Here is a 25,929-nt window from a genome sequence, read left to right as displayed (position 1 = left end):
ACAGCTGCATATCAGAGGCACATCTGGGATACAATTCCTTTAATACCAGATGATTAAATAAAGTATTTTTCTATTTGGTTATTTAATGTTTACACAATTTTCTAGTAGACTAAGGGGTCTATTTATCAAGGGTCGATATTTGAATTCAAAAAGACCAACCGAAATTAAGTCGAACTCTAATAGGTCAGTTTTCGATTGAATAGGTCCGTATTCGGTCGAATTTGAATCATATGAATCGAAGAAATAGCGCCTTCGATTGAATTCGATTCAAAGTTTTCTCCCAAAAAAAATTAGATTGACACCAATTGACTCCAAATAGGTTCTAGGAGGTCCTCCATAGGCTAAAACAGCAATTCGGCAGGTTTTAGATGGCGAATGGTCGAAGTCGAATTTCTAAAGAGACAGTACATGATAAATTTCAATATTCTCATTTTTTAATTTTTTTTGGACTAATTTTTTTTTATTCGAAAATTCAACTCGACCTTTGATAAATCTGCCCCTTAAGGTACAAAGATCCAAATTGAATTGGAATTATCTGTTAAAACCCCAGGTCCCAAACATTCTGGATAATAGATCCCATATCTGTACCATCACCTTGACTCTTCAGAGCCAGATAGTTTATGGCCAAAATAATACAGTAGTACAGGTATGGGACCTGTTATCCAGAGTGCCTGGGACCTAGGGCTTTTTGGTTAACGTATCCTTCTGTAATTTTGATCTTCTTACCCTATGGGACCGATTTACTAAAATTCGAATTTCTATTCTTTTCACAAATCATATTTTTTCTCTAAAAATGTTGTTTTTCTGTATTTCTCTAAAACTCTAAAGATTTGTAGAGATTTATCAAGTGTAAAAAACACAACTCCCTGCCGAGGTCCCATAGAAATCAAACTTTTTATATTCCGATATTTTAATAAATTCCATGGCATTCATAATTTTAGAGACTAGAGTTTATTCGTTGTATTTAAAGACCTCTAAAATTCAACCTCCAATAAATAGGCCTCCACGTCTGTTAGAAAATCATGTAAACATAAAAATAAGATCAATAGGCTGGTTCTGCTTCCAATAAGGATTAATTATATCTTAGTTGGGATCAAGTACAAGTTACTTTTTTAGTATTACAGAGAAAAAGGAAATCATTTTTAAATATTTGGATTATTTGAATAAATTGGAGGTTTTGAGATAACGGATATAATTCCTGTAACAGTGCAGTAAAAGAAAGGAAAGTTCTGAATGCACAGACATTAATAATAGAGACAGAAGGCAAGTTCCACTTAGGAACCCTGCACCTACTAACACACTGGCGACCCTTTGTGCTACTGCCACCTTGGAGCAGATGTTAGTTGCTGGGTTCCCCCAGTGCGTTGCATCAGTTTCTCTGGTTTGAATACACGCTCTTGAAATACCGCCCAACTCTGAAAATGCCGGATGCAACTTACACACAATTATCATCAAGGCGCAAGTGCTAATGCATTGGTTTTGGGTGCAACTGCAGGGGACGCAGCTCCGAGTGCAATCAGATTTATGATGCAACTATTGGGGGGATTCAAGTTGCATTCATATATCACCCCTATAGTTTTTTGACGTATGACTTCGCTGCAGCTGCCTGTGGACCAGTATCACTGAGGCGACGTAATTAACGCGGATATAATTACTTGATATATGGGTTATACAACCATAACCTTAATATAGCGGCGGGGTCTGTATTCATGCATCATTCCTGACTGCAAGGAGTTTTAATCATTAGACCTTCTAACCTTTAAAAGCATTTCTTCATGTTGCGGGTTCTCGGAATCAAAAGCCTCCCGACGCAGCTTTTCAACTTCCAGTGTAAGGTTCCTGTAGCCCACGATCTGCAAGAGGCAGGCTTGAAGAGACACGGCCAACCTAGCCACAGAGAAAGGATTATGTTAGTGCTTTCCCCTACAGCCAAAAGCCCCTAACACATTTAAGCTTTAAAAGGGGCAGTTTACACCTACACACACTTTTAAACCTCTGTCTCGATTATTGACTTATTTTTACCCTTAATGACTCCCCTACACTACCCTGTAATAAGGAGAATGTATTTACAATTAGATAATGAGCTCTGTATAAACAAGACCCCTCCTTCCATAAGCTGTGGCCTGTGTCTCCGGATACAGATAAGAGGGTTAATTGTGTCTGTGTGTAGCATGGAGAACCACTTGGAGTCAAATCAAATATTTTATTCATCCATTAAAATCCGTATCAAAAATATATGTGCAGAGAATTGCTTGTAATGATAGCAACCTTTACGCTTTCTTGATATGCATAGTTGGGTACTTTTTTTTAAGCCCCAAGAATAGGTTGTGGCTATTTAAGTTAATGATTTTATGGGAGGGTATTTCCACTGATTTAAAAGTCTTGTTTGAGTGAAAACCATTAAGCTTTTGAGAAAGTGGCCGGAGAGCTACGAAATGCGTCAAGCGTAATGGTTGCTAGCATTACAAGCAATTCTCGGCACATATATTTTTGATATGGATTTTGATGGACGAATAAAATATTTGATTTTTAACATCTGACTCAGTCTGACTCCAAGTGGTGCTCCACGCTACACACCGATATTCTTGGATCGGATGCTAACCGGCTAAGTAGCTTTACATGTGCAGCACACTTAGGGGCAGATTTATCAAGGGTTGAATTTCGAAGTAAAAAATACTTTGAAATTCGACCATCGAATTAAAGTACTTCAACTTCGAATATCGAAGGATTTTTCAACGAATTTTGCAATCGAGAGATCGAAGTACTTACTTCGATGTGTAAAGACTTAGAAAATTATTGTAGAAGGTCCCCATAGGCTAACATAGCACTTCAGTGAAGTATTGAAGTTGAAGTTTTTTTAAAGAGACAGTACTTAGATCATCGAAAGGTCGAATATTTGAACGATTTTTACTTCAAATCGAAGTCGAAGTAAATTAGTAATTAGTAAGTTGTAGTATCCTATTCAGTGGTCAAAGTATCCAAAAAATGACTTTGAATTTCGAATTTTTTTACTTCGAATTCACTTCGACCCTTGATAAATATGCCCCTTAGAGTCAATTAACATGGTGCTCCCTGGTGCTATTAAGAGGGTTAATTGTGGAATTATTAATTGCAACTCCATCTTTGAAGTGCAGTCAGTAGGCATGAACCAACCTTTGCAGTAGTTAAACCCCATACCACTCTTATAAAGTGTCTGTCAATAAGTGAATTATATGAAACGTGTCCAAAGACAATTGAACATCAGGTGACACATTTCAATAACAAGTTATGCTTTATGTCAGTAGAAGAAGATGCCTATATACATTGTCTTATTTCATGTCAGCTGACTTATACAACAAACGAATAAACTGTTTTCCCAATAAATCATGTGTACTGTCGTTTCCTGGGAATGGGGGGCCGGGAATAAGCAAAAGGGGTTGTTAAAGGTCCTGTTCGCTTTGAGGCAACGGAGAAGGAAGGTGTCCGGTTAGCCATGGGGCAACCTCTACTCATGTATGTCAGTTGGTATAAAGGATAGCACACCCAGTTAGAAAAAATACATTTATTACAAAAAAAGAAGAAATATACAACAAAAATTACAAAATAATATTGGGCTCACACATATTATTTTGTAATTTTTGTTATATATTTTTTTGTAATAAATTTATTTTTTCTAACTGGGTGTGCTATCCGTTACTTATAATATTTAGCAGTTAGACTTTGAGACCCTTATGGGGAGTCTCCTATGGATTAACACCCCACATTTTGATTTTGAGGGTGTGCGCCTTCTCTCTTAATTTTGTAGTTGGTATAAAGGAACTGAGTTGTTAAAGGAGAAGGAAAGCTACGAGGAAGATTATTGCCAATAGATTAATCACAATAGGGCAATCTAGAAAACTATACTGTATGTATTCTGCAAAATGCTTTACCAAAACCAGCCTTAGAAGCTCTCTGTTAGTTTAGGATAGCAGCTGCCTTATTAGCTTGGCGTGACATCACTCCCTGCACGAGTCTCTAGGCTCAGATTACAGCAGGGAGGGGAGCAAACTGAGCATGCTCAAGCCCGTGCTCTGGAGGTTTAAGCTGAAAACAGGAAGTCTGATATAGAAGCCCATGAGTACACAATAGAAGGAAAGAAATGCTGTGTTTCTTTTGACAGAGGACTCAGAGCAGCATTACTTTGAGGGTTTACTGGTGTATTTATATAGACCTTTCCTGAGTTTTAACCTTTCCTTCAACCAACTGCCTTTTTTTGGCATTTAAGTGCTATCAGTCTCTTAGCTTGGATAAAGAGGAAACATATTAACGTCCTTTCAGCTGTAAATGGGGCCATTTCTTCTACCTGGTTCAGGATAAGGAGGGTTAAGTCCATAGGGATTATTCATTATTAATAAGATTAATGACTAATTTCCTGGAATTGTTGTATTGTTGGGCAATGCCACACCATGTGTATGTAATTGCTGGGTTCTTTAATTCCAGAATGTGGGGGGGTTCAGAATTCATTTGTACTGGAGATGCATTTGTCCACATATAACACAAACAAATCAGCTTCAAGTTGTGTATCTGAACCAATCTTGCATTGTGCTTCCCAATATCTAAAATTACATTTTATTTTACTGTGCTTCTATCTGTACAGGGTTTTATTATACCCAAAAGAGTAAGTGGGAATGAAATCCACCTTAATTTGTGCTTAACATGGAAAAATTGTTACATTTTATCATATTATTTTTCTTAATCCATGTGATTTTGCTGCAAATGTGACAAATACTACCACTGCTGTCATTTTGACAAATACTATTACACAGTATATAATTACAACCAATGCTTCTTACTGAGCACTATAATGTGAGAAACTAATCATTCCCTCACTTCCCTATAGCTCTCTAATCTCTATAAAATGACACGAAGAGACAATTTATCCTTCCCATATACCAAAGCTTTCAATTAGAATTATAGGAGAAACCCTCGGCAAAGAACATCCATACAGTGCCAGCGTTCAGTGCTGATAATACAATGCAGAGAAATAAAGAGGGGCTCACTGTGGGTTTGTGTCAAGATGAACTTTTTTCAAAGTCAGAATGTCTTCTATAGTATTCTCAATGGCATCAGGATGGACGGACGGGGCATTCTGCAGAAGCTACGGGGGAACACAAAAGAGGTTATACACAATACAATAGAATTAGAATAGAATAGGAACAATAAGGTAGAAGGAATGAACAATATGCTAGACCATATTAGCAATATGATAGAATCTACGACCAGAATAGGCTACACAGTACAAGCAATATGATAGAAAATATGGACATTATAATAGAGGCTATGAACAATATGAGGGAACCTATGAGCAATATTCTAAAAGCTATGAACAATGTGATAGAACCTAGAAACTATATGATAGAAGCTATGAACAATATTCTAGAAGCTATGAGCAATGTGATAGAACCTAGAAACTATATGATAGAAGCTATGAACAATATTCTAGAAGCTACGAACAATGTGATAGAACCTTAGAACTATATAATAGAAGCTATGAACAATAATCTAGAAGCTATGAACAATGTGATAGAACCTTGGAACTATATAATAGAAGCTATGAACAATATTCTAGAAGCTATGAACAATGTGATAGAACCTTGGAACTATATAATAGAAGCTATGAACAATATTCTAGAAGCTATGAACAATGTGATAGAATCTTGGAACTATATAATAGAAGCTATGAACAATATTCTAGAAGCTATGAACAATATTCTAGAAGCTACGAACAATGTGATAGAACCTTGGAACTATATAATAGAAGCTATGAACAATAATCTAGAAGCTATGAACAATGTGATAGAACCATGGAACTATATAATAGAAGCTATGAACAATATTCTAGAAGCTATGAACAATGTGATAGAACCTTGGAACTATATAATAGAAGCTATGAACAATATTCTAGAAGCTATGAACAATGTGATAGAATCTTGGAACTATATGATAGAAGCTATGAACAATGTGATAGAACATAGGAACTAAATGATAGAAGCTATGAACAATATTCTAGAAGCTATGAGCAATGTGATAGAACCTAAAAACTATATAATAGAAGCTATGAACAATATTCTAGAAGCTACAAACAATGTGATAGAACCTTGGAACTATATGATAGAAGCTATGAATAATGTGATAGAACCTAGGAACTATATGATAGAAGCTATGAACAATATTCTAGAAGCTATGAACAATGTGATAACAGCTATGAACAGTATGACAGAAGCTATAAGCAATATTCTATAACCTATAGGCAATATGCTAGTATCAAGGGTGATTCTGTACATTGTGCCACCCTGAGGCGGCTCCTGATATGCCACCCCCTTGCCACCGTAGCATTTACTTTTTCTGTGCCAGAGGGGGTCCAGATGGCCGCAACTGGAACTGAATTTCCAGTTTAAAAAACTGAAATTTGTCTCTTGAGGTCATTAAGAATGGCCTTTTGCCACCCCTGGTAACTCGTTTAGCGCCACTGCTTGAGGTGAGTTTCTCAACATGCCACATTGGTGTAGCGCCACTGGCTAGAATCTATGAGCAATATGATAGAACCTAGGAACTATATGAGAAAAGCTAGGAACACTATTCTAGAACCTATACAGAATATAATAGAATCTATGAACAATATGATAGAACCTAGAAAATATATGAGAGAAGCTATGAACAATATTCTAGAACCTATGCACAATATGATAGAATCTATGATCAATATGATAGCAGCTATGAATAATGTGATAGAAACTATAAACAATATGATACAAACTATGCATAATATGATAGAACCTAGAAACAATGTCATAGACACTATGATGAGTAGAGCAGAAACAGTACTATCAGGGGCAGATTAATGCACAGACTTACATATACTTACTATAGTCTAGGGTCCAGTGTGATCAGGGGGCCCCTAGCTTTGTTATTTTTAAATTCTTCTGAAACTTATAATATTTGAATTATTTGCACTGGGTCCGGGGCTTACCAGGGACTTGAAGAAGATAGAAAGCAAGCAAGGCGCGTGCGCCCGATGTGTGCAGATTGCACTTGAGCTCTCCACATGGGTCAGGGTTACTACGCACCAGTGATGTCACTGCGCACCAGTGATGTCACTGCGCACCAGTGATGTCACTGGCGTGCACTAAACCTGATTCTGTGTATAGGGCATGTGTGCCTGGATCTGCATCTGGAGACATGGGAGTAGCAGTAGCCTGGAAGGGGGGCCCTGTGGAAAGTGTAGCCTGGGGGCCTCACATATCATTAATCCGCCACTGTGTAGCAATACAATAAAAGCTGAGAACAAACCTCTGTGTATAACATTAAAGGGATCCTGTCATCGGAAAACATGTTTTTTTCAAAACGCATCACTCAGTGCTACTCCAGCAGACTTCTGCACTGACATCCATTTCTCAAAAGAGCAAATAGATTTTTTTATATTCAATTTTGAAATCTGACATGGCGCTAAACATTTTGTCAATTTCCCAGCTGCCCCCAGTCATGTGACTTGTGCCTGCACTTTAGGAGAGAAATGCTTTCTGGCAGGCTGCTGTTTTTCCTTCTCAATGTAACTGAATGTGTCTCAGTGAGACATGGGTTTTTACTATTGAGTGTTGTTCTTAGATCTACCAGGCAGCTGTTATCTTGTGTTAGGGAGCTGCTATCTGGTTACCTTCCCATTGTTCTGTTGTTTGGCTGCTGGGGGGGAAAAGAGAGGGAGGTGATATCACTCCAACTTGCAGTACAGCAGTAAAGAGTGCTTGAAATTTATCAGAGCACAAGTCATTAGTTACATGATGTAACAGGTGTGGAATGTACAGGGATCCCAAAGTGGCCATACTGAAAACATAAAACAATCTGTACATTCTGCAATGCTGCCCCCTGGTCGCTAGTTGTTTCCATCCATTACTGTATGGGGGTTATTTAGCAAAGTCAGAATTTACTGTATCTCAATTTTTTTTAAAAAAACTCAGACCAAATCCACACTGTTTTTTTTGGCTCATTTATTAATACACTTTCCTGGAAAAAAAATTTGCGGGAAAAAATCATGAAAAATACAAATTTTACAAATGTTTCGGAATTTTCACCCGAAAACTCAGATTTCTTATGCTTTTTGCCTGAAAACCGAGAGCACATCAAAAAATCATTGGGACTTCCCCCATTAACTCATATGCAACCTCAACAGTTTTCCTAAACGCCGTATTTTCTGATTCAGACTTTTCCATCTTCGGGGTTTAATAAATTCGGAATAATTTGGATCTTATACTAAAAAAAACACATATTTTTGGGGTTTTTGGCATTTGGAGTTAAGTAAATAACCCCCTATGTGTCCAGTGTAACACAACCCACTTGCAAGGTGAGCTTTGATGATGACATCATTTGGAAATATACAATGATATGGTGATGTCAGAATAAGCCAGTCACGTGATGCCGTTAATGTCACAATCTATAGAGATCACTTACCTTTCTCTTTGAAGACTTCAGGGAAGATTCTGCAAAAAGATTTTATGTGTAAATTAAATTAGTAAAGATTAAATTATTGATATAATCAGTAAATTACAAAATACATCAATGTCCTTAAAGGGATACTGTCATGGGAAAACATGTTTTTTTTCAAAACGCATCAGTTATTAGTGCTACTCCAGCAGAATTCTGCACTGAAATCCATTTGTCAAAAAAGCAAACATATTTTGTTATATTCAACTTTGAAATCTGACATGGGGCTAGACATATTGTCAGTTTCCCAGCTGCCCCCAGTCATGTGACTTGTGCTCTGATAAACTTCAGTGGCTCTTTACTGCTGTACTGCAAGTTGGAGTGATATCACCCCTCCCTTCCCCCCCCAGCAGCCTAACAAAAGAACAATGGTAAGGTAACGATATAGCAGCTCCCTAACACAAGATAACAGCTGCTTGTAAGATCTAAGAACAGCACTCAATAGTAAAAGCCAAGTCCCACTGAGACTGATTCAGTTACATTAAGTAGGAGAAATAACAGCCTGCCAGAAAGTAGTTCCATCCAAAAGACAGGCACAAGTCACATGACTGGGGCAGCTGGGAAACTGACAATATGTTTAGCCCCATGTCAACATACAGTGCAAGACAACAAGTTTTGTCCAGCTGTCATCACCTGTTGCAGGCAGGCCTTGGGGTTCCAATCTTTGCTTCCCCTATTATAATTGCACTTATATCTGGAGTTGTAGTAAATTATCCCAACTGTCATAAGTAGAACTCCCAATGTGCTGGCTCCCCTGCTTGCTCCTGGCATGCTGGTAAGGGGCATTAAAGTGTATTGCCCAGGGGTCACCACATATCTCCCCATGCTATTTTGCGCCAATCACTGTTAGGAGGCGCCTGAAAGTGATTCATTAGGGAAAACTTTACCACAACTACTTCAGATGTTAATTCCCAACACCTTCGAATATTAATCAAAATGCGAAAATTTGCATTGGCAAATGAGCACTGGAGTAAATTCGCTAGCGAGACTTCATCAGCGCAAAAGTTTCTAACCAAGTTTTCTCTAGCGTTACTTTCTTCCTAGCGAACATACTTAGGCTTACATCAATTTAAATATGGCGGGTACATATAGGTCATATATATATCTTTATTAGAGATGTTGGTGCAAATGCTTGAAGTGGCCACTTATTATTACACATGTCCAAGGAAGCAAAATAAAGACTAAAGAGATCCTCTATTGTCCTAGCCATGAGCCCACCCTAAAACAAATGTGGCATGCCCCTCAAATGGTTAAAAAAGTATAAAATTATATTCAACAGTTACAACTTTTAAACATAATCCCACATCCAAATATGAAATAGCTACAGCGTTTAAAAAAATATATATATATGACTTTTTTTTTTTAACACAGGATATAAAATCACTGACAATGTGATGTTGAGGATGTCGCTTCACCTTAACAATTCGCCAGGTAGAACCAGGCAATGTAGACTTAAAAAAAAAGGGGCGATGTATTGGAACGTTTACACTTTGATAAATTTGAGGACTAACGATCGTTAGCCAGAGCAAAAAATTGGCCTGGCGAAACGTGAAGGATCTCTAACACTGAGGATTTTCTCCAGCGAATTGTCCTCTTCGCCATTTAGTAAATAGGCGATGTCATGGTGAATTGTCCTTTTGCCGAATTTTCCCTAAAGCAACATTATGCTGATTATTACACAGTAACCATATAAGCTGACAGTCACCAATTTCACCAGAAAGATGGCACATACCTATCTTTCTTGTTCGGCCAGCGCCGGGCTTATTTTTGTAACAGATTCTCTGGAGCTCGCAGCGACCCGTCAGCTTCCTCAAGATGAATTTCAGGCAACGCCACAGGCAAATGCAGTAGAAGTATATCCACACCTTAACCACCATTCTGTAGGAGATACACAATGTTTCCTAATCAGAGTAAGGCAATGACAAAACTGTGCCAACATAAGAATATATTAATAATGGCATTAAGATGTCAAGACTTAAGCTATTAATATTTTAAAAAAAAATATTCAGGTTAATAAACCTCAACAATGTGACAGAGAATCAGAAAGCATTTATTTACTCATACTGCACTAGACCATTTAAAGGAGAAGGAAAGCTACGGAGGTATTTTATTGCCAATAGATTAGCCACAATAGTGCAAGATAGAATGCTATATTTATTCTGTAGAATATTTTACCATACCTGAGTAAAAAGCTCTAGAAACTCTCTGTTTATTTAGAATAGGAGCTGCAGTATTAATGTGGTGTGACATCACTTCCTGCCTGAGTCTCTCCCTACTCTGGGCTCAGATTACAGTAGAGAAGGGAGGGGTGTGGGGAAGAGGAGCAAACTGAGCATGCTCTTGCCCAGGGCAATGAGGTTTAAGCTGAAGGCAGGAAGTCTGATACAGAAGCCCATGTGTACACAATAGAAGGAAAGAAATGTGGTGTTTCTTTTGATAGAGGACTCAGAGCAGCATTACTTTGGGGGTTTACTGGTATATTTAGATGGACCTTTCTGATAAGGCTTACTTAGTTTTAACCTTTCCTTCTCCTTTAAAGCGAAATACTAATGGGTAAAAATTGCTACTAGACTAGTAACCCATGTCAACCAATTAGTAGCTTTATTGAGCAGCATTTATTACATGTTTGTGTCTTAAAGAGGTGCTGAGGAACATCACCAGTACTCCTGGTATAGATGGTGCAACTTTCTTGGCAGCGAATTAAACATTTCTACTGGGTGAAATTATTACAGGTATGGGACGTGTTATCCAGAAAGCGTGGGACCTGGGGTATTCCAGATATCTTTCATTAATTTGGATCTTCATAGGTCTACTAGAAAATCATGTGAACATTAAATAAACACAATAGGCTGGTTTTGCTTAAAATAAGGATTAATTATATCTTAGAATGGATCATGTACAAGGTACAGGTATGGCACCTATTATCCAGAATGCTCGGGACCTGGGGCTTTCCGGATAACGAATCTTTCCATAATTTGGATCTTTACACCTTAAATGTACTAGAAAATCATGTAAATATTAAATAAACCCAAAAGTCTGGTTTTCCTTCCAATAAGGATTAATTTTGTCTTAGTTGGGATCAAGTACAACTACTGTTTTATTATTACAGGGAAAAAAGGGGAATTCTTAAAAATTTGGATTATTTCGATAAAATGGAGTCTATGGGAAACGGTAGTGATGTGCAGGTAGAGAATTTCTCGACCCGCACCCAACCCTAACTCGCTGCTGCCCTCTATTTATAGACCCGCCCGCACTGACGTCACAAAATGGGAGGGGCGGACGGAAGTCTATAAATTCTGGCGCCGGAAGTGCTAGGTCGCGGGTGGGGAAAGCAGGAGAAGAGCTTACGACCCGAAGATTTTGTGCAGGAGTCGGCCCGAACCCACGGGTAAACCCGTGGGTTTCAGGCCAGCCTGCACATCACTAAGAGATGGTCAGCCTGCAATTGAGAGCTTTCTGGATAACAGGTTTTCGGATAATGGATCCTATACCTGTAGTAGTAGCTGATGCTTTTTCTAAAAAAGCTTTAGGCTCTGACCCAGAGAATTTCCCAAAGAGTTAAGTGTTCAGTCATGCTGCCCTTTCTATTCTGCAGCTTAGATCCAAAAAGGAAACCCTCCTGCATCTCACATCAGTGGAATGGCTGCTCCAAATCAGAAACATAATACAAGACATATATTGTGTTACCCCAACATCTAATGATCCTAATTAAACCAGGATAAGCTTTGGGGAGATTTGCAGTCCTACGTAACAACTCAAATGACTGTTTCTTTGTATTTATTTGGATGTATAACTGCAACTTTGCCACTGTGTCCCCACCGTCTGTGTCCCTTATAAATTGCATTTCCATGCCCTAGATTTGCCGATTAGCAAATTAACCAATGAATGGACAATATGCTGAAATGAACGCTAACATTAGCTTAACCACCATTCCCATGGAAATATTAGGAAGGCTCCTTAAAGGAGAAGGAAAGGTGAAAACTAAGTAAGTTTTATCAGAAAAGTCTCTAGTAAAACCTCAAAGTAAGTAAGTCCTCTGTCAAAAGAAACCTCATTTCTTTCCATATATTGTGTACACATGGGCTTCTGTATCAGACTTCCTGTTTTCATCTTAAATCTACAGGGCATGGGCTTGAGCATGCTCAGTTTGCTTCTTTCACCCTCCCTGCTGTAATCTGAGCCCAGTAATATTAGCAAGCAGGGAGAGACTCGGGCAGGAAGTGATGTCACACCAAACTAATATGGCAGTTGCTATCCTGAACAAACAGAGAGAGCTTCTAGATCTGTTTACTCAGGTATGGTAAAGCATTCTCCAGAATAACCATATTTTTATAGCTTGCACTATTGTGGCTAATCTGTTGGCAGCAAACGTCCTTGGTAGCTTTCTTTCTCCTTTAACTGTCCCTCCTGATGAGTACGTCATAAAATCAACCTTCTAATGTCACTTTGGTTTCTTTCTCCAGTCATGGGAACCAAAATACTGCAAAACTTGTTTATAAACCATTTGGAATAAGGTCAATAATACTAAACTCCATATCCTTAAGAACTTGTGTTGGTCCTTATTGTTCAAGCCAAGAGAGCATGATAGACCGCACTTGTCTACAGAATGCAATGGTTTAAAACATTAACTTTAATTAAAAGCAAACTAAGAGGTCTAATTTGGAGTAAAATAATAAGAAGTGGATGTATAGTACATCCCACAATATATTGAAGAACCCTAGAACTGCAATTCCGAAATGCTCTAGCCAGTCAAAATTGCAAACCTTGTCTTTCCTTTTTCTCACTTAAAGATGTGTTTCCGGTTCGCCAAATTATGTATGCATATAATGTATACATAAATGATGAAGCCACTTTGCTGCCTTAGGTCACAATTTCCCTTTTCTACAAGCTTTAATCATGGGCAACACTGTGTTTTTATCTGCGCTATTTGTAATTTGTGCTCCCCCAGCTGAGCTGATACAAAACAAAACAAACAATTCAGAATAGTCACATAACACAAATTGAGGCTCGATTTTGGCGCCCAATTTTTTTTAAGATGTTTTATTGTTAAATTAAAGGGATTTGGGTTTGGGAGTTTGTTTGAATTTTCTTTTTTAATAAAGTGAGAAAAAAAATCAGGTTTTAATTAAATAACCCCCAGCTAATGTACAGTAGTAAGATGTAATAGCTCAGAATCTGTAACTGGATTACTGAGCTGCCAGAATGGAACAACAGGAACAGAAACACTTATGGAAAACCTGTAAAATTAAAACATGGAAAGCAACCGAAAAAACTTTATTTCTGTCGAAACAATCTGAAAATAGCTGAACTGAAAAAAATGTTTGGAAGGTGAACAACCCCTTTCCCTAACTGCCATTTAGGCTGAGCCCCCTCTAGCAACTGCTCCAGGCCCGCAGAATGACAGTTAGGTTGGCTTCAATGGGGGGGTATTTATAAGGGCCCAAGAGCTCTGTACTTATTGGCAGCTTTTGGTTGGATATAGGTATATGATCTCTTTGTGAGCAAGGGCCCCGTCATCCCTTTATTAGGCTGTAAGTTCAGAGCAAAGGATAATACTACCAATAATAACATTAATTTGTATTTGCCCACTAAATAGTGCCCCTGATAGTTTTATTGTTACCTTCATTGGAAAAACCATAGGATGTTCTTTCCTGTACAAAGTGGAATAGGAGAACTGATATTAAGATGATGCTATTCCACAGCGAATAAAAAAATAAATAGAATAAAGATGAAAAAGTCCATCACAATCAATCGTAATAGGCTCTACATGCTGATAAAGAGGGAAGCAATGCAATAGGTTCAGCAAAGATGAAGATTATCAGTATAGTAAATACATCCTGGAACAAACCAGAACTTGTTGGGAAAGAACCCATTTTCTAAGAGTAGAGAGTGATAGAGTGAGGACAGAAGCTCACTACCTAATGTTACCTGCAAGTTATTGTACTGTCTCTCTTGGTCTATGGTTGTTTGCATCAAAAATGCATGAGGTCAGCACTCTATTAAAAGAAATGATCATAATATCATGAGCTTGAATACTTTTAATTGCTGTATCCTACAGTACATTACCATTAAGCACAGGTATGCCAACCTACTGAATCACCTGGGACCTCTGAAACTGGAGACCTGTTGGACAATGAATGGTTAAGTACAGCTTCAGTATGTATATAGGTAGAGATGAGAGCAGTGGAGGCAGATGTTTATCCGTGACAAATTCATTCAAACATTTGGCTATAAAAGGCCAGATTCAAATCAATGAGAAAACATAATTTTATGGTTATTAATATTATTATTAACCTGTATTTATATAGCGCCAAAATATTTAGCTGCACTGGTTTATTACCTTACAACATATAGGCCCAAATTCTCATTGAATTACCTCTGGATCTATGGGAAAATCTGGAATTACATTAGGAGGCCTTGAATTGAATCTATCCCAATATACATAATTGAAACAGACAAATGTTGTGTGTACCATAAGCCATACCTTAATATGTCACTAGTCCGAGAGAAAATAAAGAACCTGGGGGTCCCGCAAATGCACCATGCCAACCAATCAGATGATTGCTTTTAGTATTTATCCAGCAGCTAGCTAAAAACAGTAATTACTAATTGGCTGCTATGAGTTACTGCCCAGGGGTATATCCAGCTTTAGAGTGACTGCCCAGGATAAGGGGTGGGAAAGGGGACACATTTGAGAATGGGAAATCTAATTGCACGATCAAGCTATTTCAGGTTGTTCTGTCACTAAGGCCATAAGTATGAGAATTAACATATACAGTAATTAATTACAACTAAAGCTACTCTTGCTCTGTTCTGATGTCCTGTGCCTCCACTGGCCTGTTGAACTTTATGGACCTCTTGTTTCATAGAGCGAGCAATGACCATATATTTGTTGGCCAGCTTCCACCTGGTTCTTATTCATCCCACCTCAGTCTGGGTTCCCATTAATCCTAGTGGACGTCCCTGGGTGCACTAGGTCCTGCTGGCAAATAAGCAATGGAAGGCTTGGCCAAAATTAATGCTACAAACAGAAAAGGCTAAAAAATGTAAAAAGAATTAGGGAGCAACACAAACATGAAAAAAGTTCCCAAACAAGGGCTGTGATTAGTAGCCTGTGGACTGGCAGCCTTAAGGAGACTCTATTTGGCAATACACCTGGTTTTTATGCAACCAAACTTGCATTCAAGCCAAGAATTTAAAAATAAGCAGCTGCTTTGAGGCCACCGAGATCAACATTCAAGAGGGTGGTGAGCAATATGTTGCTCGCAAGTCACTGGCTGAACTAAAAGATAAACCTAAATCCAGGAACTACTTCTTGGGGCTATACTGAAATTAGGCCTGAATCAGCAACTCAAATCCAAATAAAAAATGTCCTCCTTTCTATTCCCTTCCTTCTGGGCTTAAAGGAGCACTAACCCCTAAAAATGAATATGGCTAGAAATACCATATTTTATATACTACATTTATTGCACCAGCCTACAATTTCATCTCAATAGCAGCAATAAACATAGTAACATAGCAAGTTAGGATAAAAAAAAAGACACACGTCCATGAAGTTCAACCTTTTAACTTTTTTTAACCCGCCTAACTGCCAGTTGATCCAGAGGAAGGCAAAAAACCCATTTGAAGCCTCTCCAATTTGCCTCAGAGGGGGAAAATTTCCTAACTGACTCCAAAATTGCAATGAGATCAGTCCCTGGATCAACTTGTACTATGAGCTATCTCCCATAACCCTGTATTCCCTCACTTGCTAAAATACCATCCCCTAAGTCATTAATGAACAAGTTAAATAAAAGCAGACCCAATACCAAGCCCTGAGGGACCCCAATGTTCCAGGACTCTAAACTTGTCACAGGGAGTCACCATCTTGGAAAGTGTCTGTGACACTCACATGCTCAGTGGGCTCTGATTGGCTGTTGAGAAGCTAAGCTTAGGGCTCGTCACTAATTATCCAGCAGAAAATGAGGTTGGTCTGTAATATAAACTACAGGGCTGACTATTAAATTCTGATGCTAATTGCACTGGTTTCTGTGCTGCCATGTAGTAATTATCTGTATTAATTACTAATCAGCCTTATATTGTGACATTTCTGACTATTCTATGTGTACTGTATATTGTGAGTGGGTCCCTAAGCTCAGTAAGTGACAGCAGCACAGAGCATGTGCAGTGAATCAGCAGAAAAGAAGATGGGGAGCTACTGGGGCATCTTTGGAGACACAGATCTTTACTGCTAAAGGGCTGTAGTTGCCTTGGGCTGGTATAGAAGCACAAAACATAATGTACAACATTTCTAGCTACTTCTTTAGTTAGGCTTTAGTTCTCCTTTAATCAGACTCCATCTCAGCAGCAAGCTCTCCCATGTCTAATCAATCAGAAATGGTCTAGCATCATGGTTACACTCCCTGTATAAATAGCTTTCTTAAAGGGGTTGCAGTAGCTTTTAGTATGATGAGAGTGATATTCTGAGACAATTTGCAATTGCTTTTAATTTTTTATCATTTGAGGTTTTTGAGTTATTTAGCTTTTTATTCAGCAGCTCTCCATTTTGCAATTTCAGCAGTCTGGTTGCTAGGGTCCAAATTAATCTAGCAACCATGCATAGATCTGAATAAGAGACTGGAATATGAACAGGAGAGGCCTGAATAGAAAGCTGAGCAAGAAAAAGTAGCAATAACAACAGAGTTGTAATCTTAGAGCATTTGTTTTTTAGAAGGGGTCAGTGACCCCCATTTGTTAAGCTGGAAAGAGTCAGAAAAATAAGGCAAATAATTAAAAAACTATAAAAACTAAACAATAACAACCAATTGAAAAGTTGCTTAGAATTGGAATTGGAATATGAATAGCAGAGGCCTGAATAGAAAGATGAGTAGTAAAAAGTAGCAATAAAAATACATGTGTAGCCTTACAGAGCATTTGTTTTAAGATGGGGTCAGTGACCCCCCCATTTGAAAGCTGGAAAGAGTCAGAAGAAGAAGGCAAATAATTAAAAGACTATAGAAAATAAATAATGAAAAGTTGCTTGGAATTAGCCATTCTATAACATACTAAAAGTTGACTTAAAGGTAAACCGCCCCTTTAATGGACGTGCAGTTACCTGCTGCACCCAGGGCAATGGCTTTTGCAGACTGCAGCTATTATATAATTTGTTGTTAAAACTCAATAAACAAAAAAAAAAACAATTCAGGGTCCAGCCGAGTTCTTGATTCCTGCCATAGGTAGCCGGTAAGTACAGGACTCCATAACTCCATGGATGTGCTGACACTCCCTAGCTATCACGTCACAAGATCTGCCCCATGAATACAGTGAGGCCAAAGACTATTCACTTGGTCCAGGACGTGCCGTGATGAACTGCCTACGCAGGATGATTGGGAAGAGGCAATAGAAAACCAGTATAGTTTTCTTATCTTGAGGATAACGACCTGTTAATTTCAATATAAACATTTCCCCGATTTCTATTTAACTCCTAATGGGCCATCAATGACTTTTGCCTTAGTAGTGGAGAGGCCATGCCTAACTTTTTTCACATAATCTGGCCATGCACCGATATCGTAGGACAAAACTGGTTGACCTCTTGTTCATTAAATTGGGATTTCCTAGGTTGGCTGCACACACCGCTTGCCTCCTAGAAGCCCTGGATAGCATAATAACATTGGTTCATGTTGACTTAGGTTCCATATGCTCTGATTCTATGTTATTGAGTATCTATTAGGGCTTGGGCAGAACAGCAGGTTGGGAGATGATTGGTTGTACTGTTACAACTCTGCATTCAACAGAGGCTCTTATTGGTCTGCATCAGGGCGATCCAACTAGAAGCCCATGGGGCAAATTTACTAAAGGGCAAAGTCATTTCAGGACTTCGCCGATTTACTGACGGGCGCTGGAGAAAATTCGATATCGAAGGAGACAGACTCTAGCGCTAATTTGCACTCTAACGCAGGCGAATTTTTGCTCTGGCGAATGGACGTAACTACGCAAATTCACTAAGATGCGGATTTTAATGAACGTTACCTCTTGCGCCAGACTTGCCTTCACCACCTCAGACCAGGCGAAGTGCAATAGAGTAGATAAGAGTTCCTCAAAAAGTCCTAAGTCCCAAAAAACCCTGTTGACTTTTCAGTTTTTCAGGGTGATAGCCTGCAAAAGATCGTAAATTTTTTTAGGGTACCCGGCTTCCCCCCTACATTTCCTTACATAAGGCACATAAACTCTACACTGGGCTCATGTTTAGGGCAATATACACCTCTATTTTATTTTATTAAGGTTTCCCGGGCTTGTGTAATGTAATGTATTTGCTGCAACATATACGTCCATTTAATTTTAACTTCCCGCCGTATGCAAATTAGCGAACACTAGCACACCTTCGCTTCGCGTGGCGCAGTAACGCTAGCGCTACTTCGCCAGCGTTTGACGCCCTGGACGCAACTTCGGATTTTGGTGAATTAGCGTTGTCCTGGATAGGCCTGGTGAAGTGTTGTGATATGAGCGAAGCCGTCGCTGGCGAATTTTCAGAGGTTAGTGAATTTGCCCCCATATGTAGCCCTCCAAGAGATTTTTATGACCTCCAAGCATGCTCACAATCTCCATAAACCTCTTTGAATCGCCTTTTTTTAATAATCCTGCCTATAAACATGATAATATGTGAAATAACAGACCTGCAGCACTGGTCTATATAACACACACATGATCGTTGCTGAGTGTAAGAATATTTAACTTATTAGCAAATTACATGTGCCTGATTTTTTTTTCTTTCTATTATTTAACAGATATAACAGCTATAACTGTTATATACTGTATAACAGATTTCATTTCAGGAAGGGGCATCAGCATTACAATGGAAATATTGTCAGTGGCAGAGGATGAACGTGTACAAGTCATTTGGCCAAAGCCATTTCTGTGCATAATGCAATGCATCCCTCTTCTCCCTGTCATTTAATGCTGAAGCCCCTCGGCTGTATCTCTGTACTCTAAGCAAAAAGAAACCCCTTATTCATAGGCTTTCACTTCCTTCTAATTGTCTTAGTTTGGGAAAGCCATGAAAGGAGTGTGCCTGAGGCACTAAGTGCTGAGATTTATAATTCATCTCAAAGAGAAAACACTGTGTCGGTTGTGCATAGCCCTGACTCTAACTAGGCACCAACGCTAAATTGGCAGGAGGCCTATTGATCAAAGCTCAGTTTCAAAAATGTAAAGTTCAAACATGGGGGAATTCAAGCAAAACCAATACCGAATGATCGTATTTAAAGAAACAGATAAGTGCACATTGCACTAAGGCAGTTATAAATAGCAACCAATCAGTTAGCAAATAAAAGTAAGAATCTGAACGGTAGCTATAAGTAACTACAGTGGTCAATTTAGCATCTGTATTAGGAAACCAGCTGCCGAGTATGTTGCAGGTGGTCTTCATTTCTTTATTTTTGTAACTTGCGGCTCAATACAGTGAAAGTAGTATGTGTATGAGGCCAATTTTACTAGGTTGCTAAGGATATTGCGTCTAGCAAAACCAGCAGCCTAAATTCTAAACTTGAGTGATAAAGGTTCTTTAGCCTATGATTAAGTGCCCCAAAGGCACGAAATGCGTAAGGCTTTGCTTTGATGTTTTTGCTCCAATAAAACTTTTGTTACTACATCAATTTATGGAGTGTGATCTGGTATGTGCCAGCCCTTTACTATTATCTATTTGCCTCCTCAATTTGCCTCCCCAAGCTGAAGGTCTGGGGCTTGAGCACCTGGACCCCTCTTTCTTTTGGGTAAGTTAACCCCACTCATCACTGTACTAGACACTGAACGTCTTCTTTATTAGTTTATCAATGAAAAAACTAGGGATGCACCGAATCCACGATTCGGTTCGGGATTCGGCCAGGATTCAGCCTTTTTCAGCAGGATTCGGATTCGGCCGAATCCTTCTGCCCAGCCGAACCGAATCCGAATTTGCATATGCAAATTAGGGGCGGGAGGGAAATTGCATGACTTTTTGTCAGAAAACAAGGAAGTAAAAAATGTTTTCCCCTTACCACCCCTAATTTGCATATGCAAATTAGGGTTGGGATTCGGTTCGGTATTCGGCCGAATCTTTCACGAAGGATTCGGGGGTTCGGCCGAATCCAAAAAAGTGGATTCGGTGCATCCCTAAAAAAAACTAAACATTATAAATGAATGACATAGGCAATTGCAAAATGTCTCAGCTATCATTATCTACATTATAGTTTAAGGGAATTGTAAGGTTGACTTACCCCTGAAGGTCAGTTTGCTTAGGAGTAAACGGTGTGTGTGTGTGTATATATATATATATATATACATATATATATATACAGTATATAACATAACAGAATGAAAGCACTCACAGCAAGAGTCAAATGAAAGCAAATATAGTGCTTTACTGCATCACAGCAATTGTGGACATTGACGCGCTTCGATCCTCTGGGGACCATAAGGTACAAAGATTTTGGAACACTGTTATGTTCTTTTCCCTGACGAAGGTTCTAATACAGAACCGAAAAGTTGGGTTAAATAAACCTTGATTTTAATTATTCTTTTTTTGTTTTTGTTGCAATATTCCTTGGAGTGCTGTCACTTGATGATATATATATAGATATATATATATAGAATAGAAGAAGGCTCAAGTATAGGAGCCGAAACATTGAAATAAATTAATTTTTGTTTTACACCTAATAAGTCCTGTGAGTGCGGTTTTTTGGCAGTTTGGTTTACATACAGTAAATCTATAACCAACACCGTGCAGCTGTTTATTTCTATATGAGTGCAACAGTTCTACGAATGATTATGATTGGAACCGTCTCACCCAGTGCATCACTGGGTGAATACTGTTTTTTCTGGTAGCACCACCATTTTTGTTTGAGTTTCTTTTTAATGATTCAGAGTGACGGACTTTTGAGAAGATGTGGAGTACTGGTCTTTAACAATCTTCACAACACTAATATACTTGTTTTTTCTAAGTATTTTGGACAGATGATGGAAAATATATCCACAGCTATTGAAGTGGACACTACAGGCGAACCTGAGGATGCCGAGAGGATTTTGTTTGGTGAACTCCCCAGCACTTTTGCATCTGGTAGGACCCCCCGTTATATACCATAACCTATTGAATTTAAAAAAAAAGGGAGATTGATCTGCTGTTGCTTGGCACTTATCTATCTATCATAGACAGAAAATTATTCCTAGGGGCTTCAGGGTCAGAAATGTTCATACATTGGGAAGATCTAACGCAGAGTTATGCAGCAAGTGGTGTAAAATCCTAAACAAATGCTCATCTGATTTGTTACTCTAAGTAATTGAGTTTGTGGGCAATGATTTAAAACATACTCAAAATGAGATTGTAGCGTTTGAGACACACCACTTGCTGCAAATATCTCAGGACAAATCAGTGGATTGGATCAAAAATATAGAAACCAATCTTACTAAATACAATCTCAAAGAAAGGAAATTGGTGACGGTCAAAGACGACTATAAACAGAAACGAGTGTACAAGTGGCTTCTGGGCCTGTCAGATGATAATAGAAAAAGATCCTCCAGCAGATACAAACCAGTAACACTCACCACAGTTGACAGTTCAGGGGACTCGACTGACTCTGACCAAGGTTCCCTGACCAGTTTGACACAGTCTTTTTTAGGGGATACCCAGCCCCCCCCCCCACTATGCTCACCAATATAGAGAGGGGAGGAGCAAGAAAACCAGGAGGGGAGGCAAGAAACACCGCAGGCAAACCACCGAGAAGGGGGAGGAGCAAGACATAGTAGTGAATTTATCCCAACACTCACTGTCTATGGGGGAGACGAGTCTACCAAACAGGGAGTTAAAATTTGTTCCAACAAATTATTCCACACCATTTGAGGTCCACAAGGACATCCATAGATTTAAAAGACAGCTCAAGTTACAAAACTATTATAAAAAGACAAGGAATCTGCCCAACCTACACCATTCAGGGGTAAGAGCACCTTTGAACCCCTCGAATACAGCCCCCTCTATTTCTATCTTTACCCATTTATTGGCCAATGACTCTAGGGACATACATCACAAAAAGAAAAAGTTCTTTTCAAACCTCTCTACAAGTGAGAGGGAAGCCCTTCACACATTGAAAGCAGACAATACACTTATTATAAGACAAGCGGATAAAGGGGGTGCTATTGTCCTATTGGACAAAACGTACTACGTAAAGGAACTCAGTGAACAATTGTCTGATACTAAAACCTATACTACCTTAAAAGGGGATCCCACTATAACATACAAAAACAAATTAAATTCTTTGATAAAGACGGCCCTAGCAGCGGGTTGGATTGATGTAAATACAAGCAATTTTCTAACCACTGAGTCCTTGTCTGCACCCCCAGGTCGACCTATCATCTCAGCAATAGGTTCTTTATTCCAACCGGTTGCCCAATATTTAGATTCCTTTCTGCAACCTCTGGTACAAGAGACATGCTCCTACGTAAAAGACACCACACATTTACTATCTTTATTGAAAGGGGTGAACATCCCAGATGGATGCTTACTAGTGACAATGGACATTTCGAGCCTATACACTGTCATTCCACATAACAGTGGGATTGCAGTGTGTAGAGATGCCTTGAGAAGATCCCACCAGGGACTACCACCCACCAAATTCCTGATAGCCTTACTTGACCTGGTTCTCACACACAACTATTTTTCCTACAATGATGCCTTCTTTCTACAAGTTTCTGGGACAGCAATGGGTTCCAATGTAGCTCCCTTTTTATTCAAGAATATGAGACACAACACTTACTCCCCTTGGTTGGAGAAAAAACATATTTTACAAACGCTACATTGATGACCTGTTGTTACTGTGGAAGGGAACAGCGGGGGAACTCATTGAGTTTGCCTGGATGACCTATTGCAAAAACAGGTGACACCATCCAAGGAGGGATTGGACTCCATTTTGTAACAGAATGGACTGATGCCAGTTTACAGGTTAAGAGGGCTCTAAAGGACTGATGGGAAATAGTCAATACTGATGTCAACTTACCCTTTTACAGTAAAAAGGAACCTCTGGTAGCCTATAGAAGAGGACACAATCTGAGTGATATGCTAGTGGTCAAAAACCTGACTAAGGACTCTAAAAAAGGCACCACCTGGTTAGACCGACCATTAAAACATGGATGCTACAAATGTGCCAATTGCCTCACTTGTGGAGGAATGTCACAAGGCACCCAGTTTACACATCCAAGGACGGCTGTTAAATACAAGATCCAACATAGAGTCACTTGCACTTCTGACCACGTTGTATATATGGCGTTGGACCCGTGCGGACTGCAGTACATAGGAAAAGCCTCTACCACATACCGGGAGCGAATGAATAACCATTGCAGCGCGATTAGAAGTGTGTTGGCAACAGGGAAGGCGGAACAACCTGTTTCCAGGCATTGGCTTAAAATGAAGCACACGCTCCCTCAATTCAGGCATATGATAATAGATCATGTGCCAGCCCCCAGAAGAGGAGGCAATAGGGACCTTCTATTATTGAAGAGAGCATGTGGATTTTTACTTTGGACACATTAGCCCCAAAGCGGTTAAATTTTTACTTTGGACACATTAGCCCCAAAGGGGTTAAATGAGACTTTACCCATGTAAGATATAGGGGGTCCCAGGGCAACCTTCAGAGACTCTATTCATAATGGAGATAATTCAAAATCATCTGCCTAAGACGGCTGCCTACCTACTGACATAGGGGTCACCATTTCACAATGGCCATTATAAGTATATAGAGACAATTTGGTTACTTTGCAGCATAGTGTCCAAGTGGTAATATTTCCACATCCAGGAAGGCTAGAATGATACATAGTTACCAGTGGGCTGTTAACACATGGTTGTTTTGTTTTTACAGAATCAGATCGCAAACAGGGAACATGAACTGATGTACATTAGTGACATGCTCCGATGACCCGGAGGGACTGGATGAGCAGCAGAACTTGAAGGCCCGGGGCAGGGAAGACGTATCCAGACGCTGGACACCCCAAAGAAAGCAAGGGTTAATGGCTATTGTTAGTGGTGTTGCTCCCTCCTTGGTCCGAGTTCAGGTCAGTGCGTGGTATAAGTAGCGAGTTAACTCAATATCTTACTACACTGCTACACGCCCATTCTTCTATCAGATGTTGTGTGGAAACACGCAGATGCGCAACTGGGTGCGAGCAGGGTGGGTGGTACTGTATACTACACTCTGTCTCCAGCACAGTGCAAAAGACTATTGGGGCGCATGATTAGCAGTTGTACAGAGCAAATAGACGATATGCTGACGCTAATGTGCTCACGGACGACGTGAGCAATACCTGATCCGCACGAATCAGAGGGCGTGGCCTTGAACCGGGACTGACATGAAGGTCAGTGTATACTGGCAGAGAACTTGTGCATATCTGGCCAAAGTTGCGAGTTTATGAAAGGGGTTACTGGCATTTCTTTGGCCTACGCCTCCTGCTAAAAGGGCGATACATCGAGCATTCCATCCATCTGTTGAATGCGTTCCCCTGGGTAAGTTGCGATTATCTTTTATTTACCACATGCACGGATTGTATTTAGTAACAAGTTTGAGCACAAAGCACCACAGAGATCACCACATCAGCTCACTATATGCGCATATGTGCACGATATGGGCACTTGAGACACATAATTCTTTAGGATGAGCTGCTGTTGGTTGAGATATATTTATACACCCCCCACTTATTGACGTACACATGAAATTATGACGCGTTTGCGCGCATGCGCAGGAGCGCAAAAACATGCAGAAAGCACATCGAGTCGGGCAGGTAGGGGACCGGACTGTGGGTAGGAGACAGAGGAGGTACATGCCTGGCGCCCCCCCCCAGCTTTGTGCCCTAGGGACGTGCCTACTCTGCCTACCCCTTTGGCCCGGGCCTGATGTGAATATATATATTTTTTTTTATTTAGCATATGCTGCTCCTACCTGCAAAATTGTACATATTTCTTGAAAGTGCACTGCGAACAAAAAGTAGCCATAGAGTGAAAACACTTTTTTCAGATGGTGGGGATGTGGTGCAATGGGGACGGTATGGTGACTCTGCAAGGGCGGGTCGGGACATCAGGGGCGGGACCATGAAGTGGCCAATCGCAGAGTCAATCATAGGAGATCCTGCTCGGTTTTCCTAATCTGGGGACCAGGGCAGCCCTTCAAAAAAACGGGTTGTCCGGGTCAAAACTGGACAGGTGGCAACCCTAAGCAGAGCATTAAAAATATGCTTGAGTAAAGGACTAATTGCATACAGGCTCCCTGATGCTGCCCCTGGTAACTGGCCGCTCCGTGCCATCTGAGGTAAGATTCTCACTTTGCCTCATGGCCGGAGTGGCCCTGATTACATACAAAAAGGGGTAGTAGCATGCTCAAGTAATGAACTAAGAGAATGCTTACAGTAAAGGACTAATAGTGTGCTTGGAATAATAGGTTAATA

The 25,929-nt window shown here is 39.6% G+C and overlaps 1 protein-coding gene across 3 annotated transcripts in view; it reads right to left on the bottom strand.

Moving 5' to 3' along the window:
* Window positions 1-25,929, bottom strand: part of elmod1.S (ELMO/CED-12 domain containing 1 S homeolog) — a 68,446-nt gene that overhangs the window by 22,549 nt on the left and 19,968 nt on the right. For all 3 annotated transcript variants that reach the window (XM_041584565.1, XM_018250323.2, XM_041584566.1), the window contains exons 3-6: window positions 10,229-10,374; window positions 8,464-8,492; window positions 5,019-5,116; window positions 1,758-1,887 (exon numbers count right to left, since the gene is read on the bottom strand). In XM_041584565.1, coding sequence (XP_041440499.1) covers window positions 1,758-1,887; window positions 5,019-5,116; window positions 8,464-8,492; window positions 10,229-10,374 — 403 coding nt within the window. The remainder of the gene's footprint in view (window positions 1-1,757; window positions 1,888-5,018; window positions 5,117-8,463; window positions 8,493-10,228; window positions 10,375-25,929) is intronic.

This window comes from Xenopus laevis, chromosome 2S, assembly GCF_017654675.1.
Source record: "Xenopus laevis strain J_2021 chromosome 2S, Xenopus_laevis_v10.1, whole genome shotgun sequence".
NCBI classification, from domain to species: Eukaryota; Metazoa; Chordata; class Amphibia; order Anura; family Pipidae; genus Xenopus; species Xenopus laevis.
This window is presented reverse-complemented; position numbering and strand designations above follow the sequence as displayed.